Source organism: Nanorana parkeri, unplaced genomic scaffold, assembly GCF_000935625.1.
Source record: "Nanorana parkeri isolate BGI_ZX_2015 unplaced genomic scaffold, ASM93562v1 scaffold394, whole genome shotgun sequence".
NCBI classification, from domain to species: domain Eukaryota; kingdom Metazoa; phylum Chordata; class Amphibia; order Anura; family Dicroglossidae; genus Nanorana; species Nanorana parkeri.
Window position 1 is genome coordinate 1,291,316 of NW_017306662.1, and position 1,379 is coordinate 1,292,694.

Genomic DNA, 1,379 nt, shown 5'->3' on the forward strand with positions numbered 1-1,379 from the left:
AGGATATTGATTCGTTCCTGGTCTGGTGACACGGTCCTGGTCTGGTGACACGGTCCTGGTCTGGTGACACGATCCTGGTCTGGTGACACGGTCCTGGTCTGGTGACACGATCCTGGTCTGGTGACACGGTCCTGAAGTGGGAGGATGACAGCCAGGCTGCTACCCTGTTCAGAAGGATATAATCAGTGGCAGCCTCAGTGTTTCATTCATGACCGGTTCTCTTGAGGCCCATTGAGAGGGACTGTAATGCGTTTTACATCTAGAACCCGTGTGGAGGGGTTGTTGCATTCTCATACAAGTCTATGGGAGTACGAAAACTGCTTGATGCAGGTTGGATGGAGGTGAAATGCGCATGTCGATGAAGTCTAAGCTCTGAATGATCTCAAACTGATGTCATTGATCTTTTCATGTGATTTCAGCTCTTTATTGGAGAGCCGGGCCCTGCAGGGGGAGGTGCGGCCCCCATGCGGTTTGTGGGATATACCCCTCAAATAAACCATCTGTGGCCAGAGATCCGATTGCAGGAGCACCTGGAGACCTACGGATCCATCAAAGGCATCAGCAGGAACAGCCTGAAGGAAGTGGTGGACAAGTGAGCTATTGTTATATGATGCATCGTAATCCGGGACTCCAAAGAGAATGACATTGTTAAAGGGCCGGCGTTCCATGAATTCCATGCCATCCCCTCACAGTGCCATTCCACTCATTCCATCCCGATCGCAATCCAGTGTTTGTTTATCCAGTTTACCCAGGGGCCCCTCCATGATGATGATACAGGGGACATACTGGGGCCCCTCCATGATGATGATACAGGGGACATACTGGGGCCCCTCAGTGATGATGATGATACAGGGGACATACTGGGGCCCCTCAATGATGATGATACAGGGGACATACTGGGGCCCCTTAGGGATGATAATATACGGGATACACTGGGGCCCCTCAGGGATGATAATACAGAGGATACACTGGGGCATATCCTGTGTCAGCGTTTATCCGGCGTCTCTGGTCTTGGTCACGCCTGCGTATTACAGCCCTGTAGACTTCTAATCCTTTTTGTGACCCTAACCTAACAGAACCCACCCGCTGCCGGTGCGCACTTACCTCCTCTATGGGGTAGTGAGCTGTGACGATCAGAAATGGTCCCATACAAGTCTATGGAGCTGTAATGTAAGACGCCACTCGGCTTGCGGTGCTGGATCTACACAAACACAGGTAGCCGCGGCCATCAGATCTAGATAGGTTTGCATCTGTGAAAGGGGGGAGGGGGGGGGGATATTTTGGGTCAGGCTAAAGGGGCAAAAGAAGGCCAAGTATGGTTAATAAGCTGCCTTCACTTTTCAATCACTTCCAATTGTATTAGCCATCAAAAGCTAATG

General features: G+C 51.1%; 1 protein-coding gene across 1 annotated transcript in view; it reads left to right on the forward strand.

The window, feature by feature from the left end:
- ABCA5 (ATP binding cassette subfamily A member 5) overlaps positions 1 to 592 on the forward strand; it is a gene marked incomplete at its 3' end in the record, with an annotated part of 54,083 nt that extends 53,491 nt beyond the window's left edge. The window contains exon 31 of the mRNA XM_018559443.1: positions 420 to 592. Coding sequence (XP_018414945.1) covers positions 420 to 592 — 173 coding nt within the window. The remainder of the gene's footprint in view (positions 1 to 419) is intronic.
- Between the last annotated feature and the right edge of the window lie 787 nt (positions 593 to 1,379).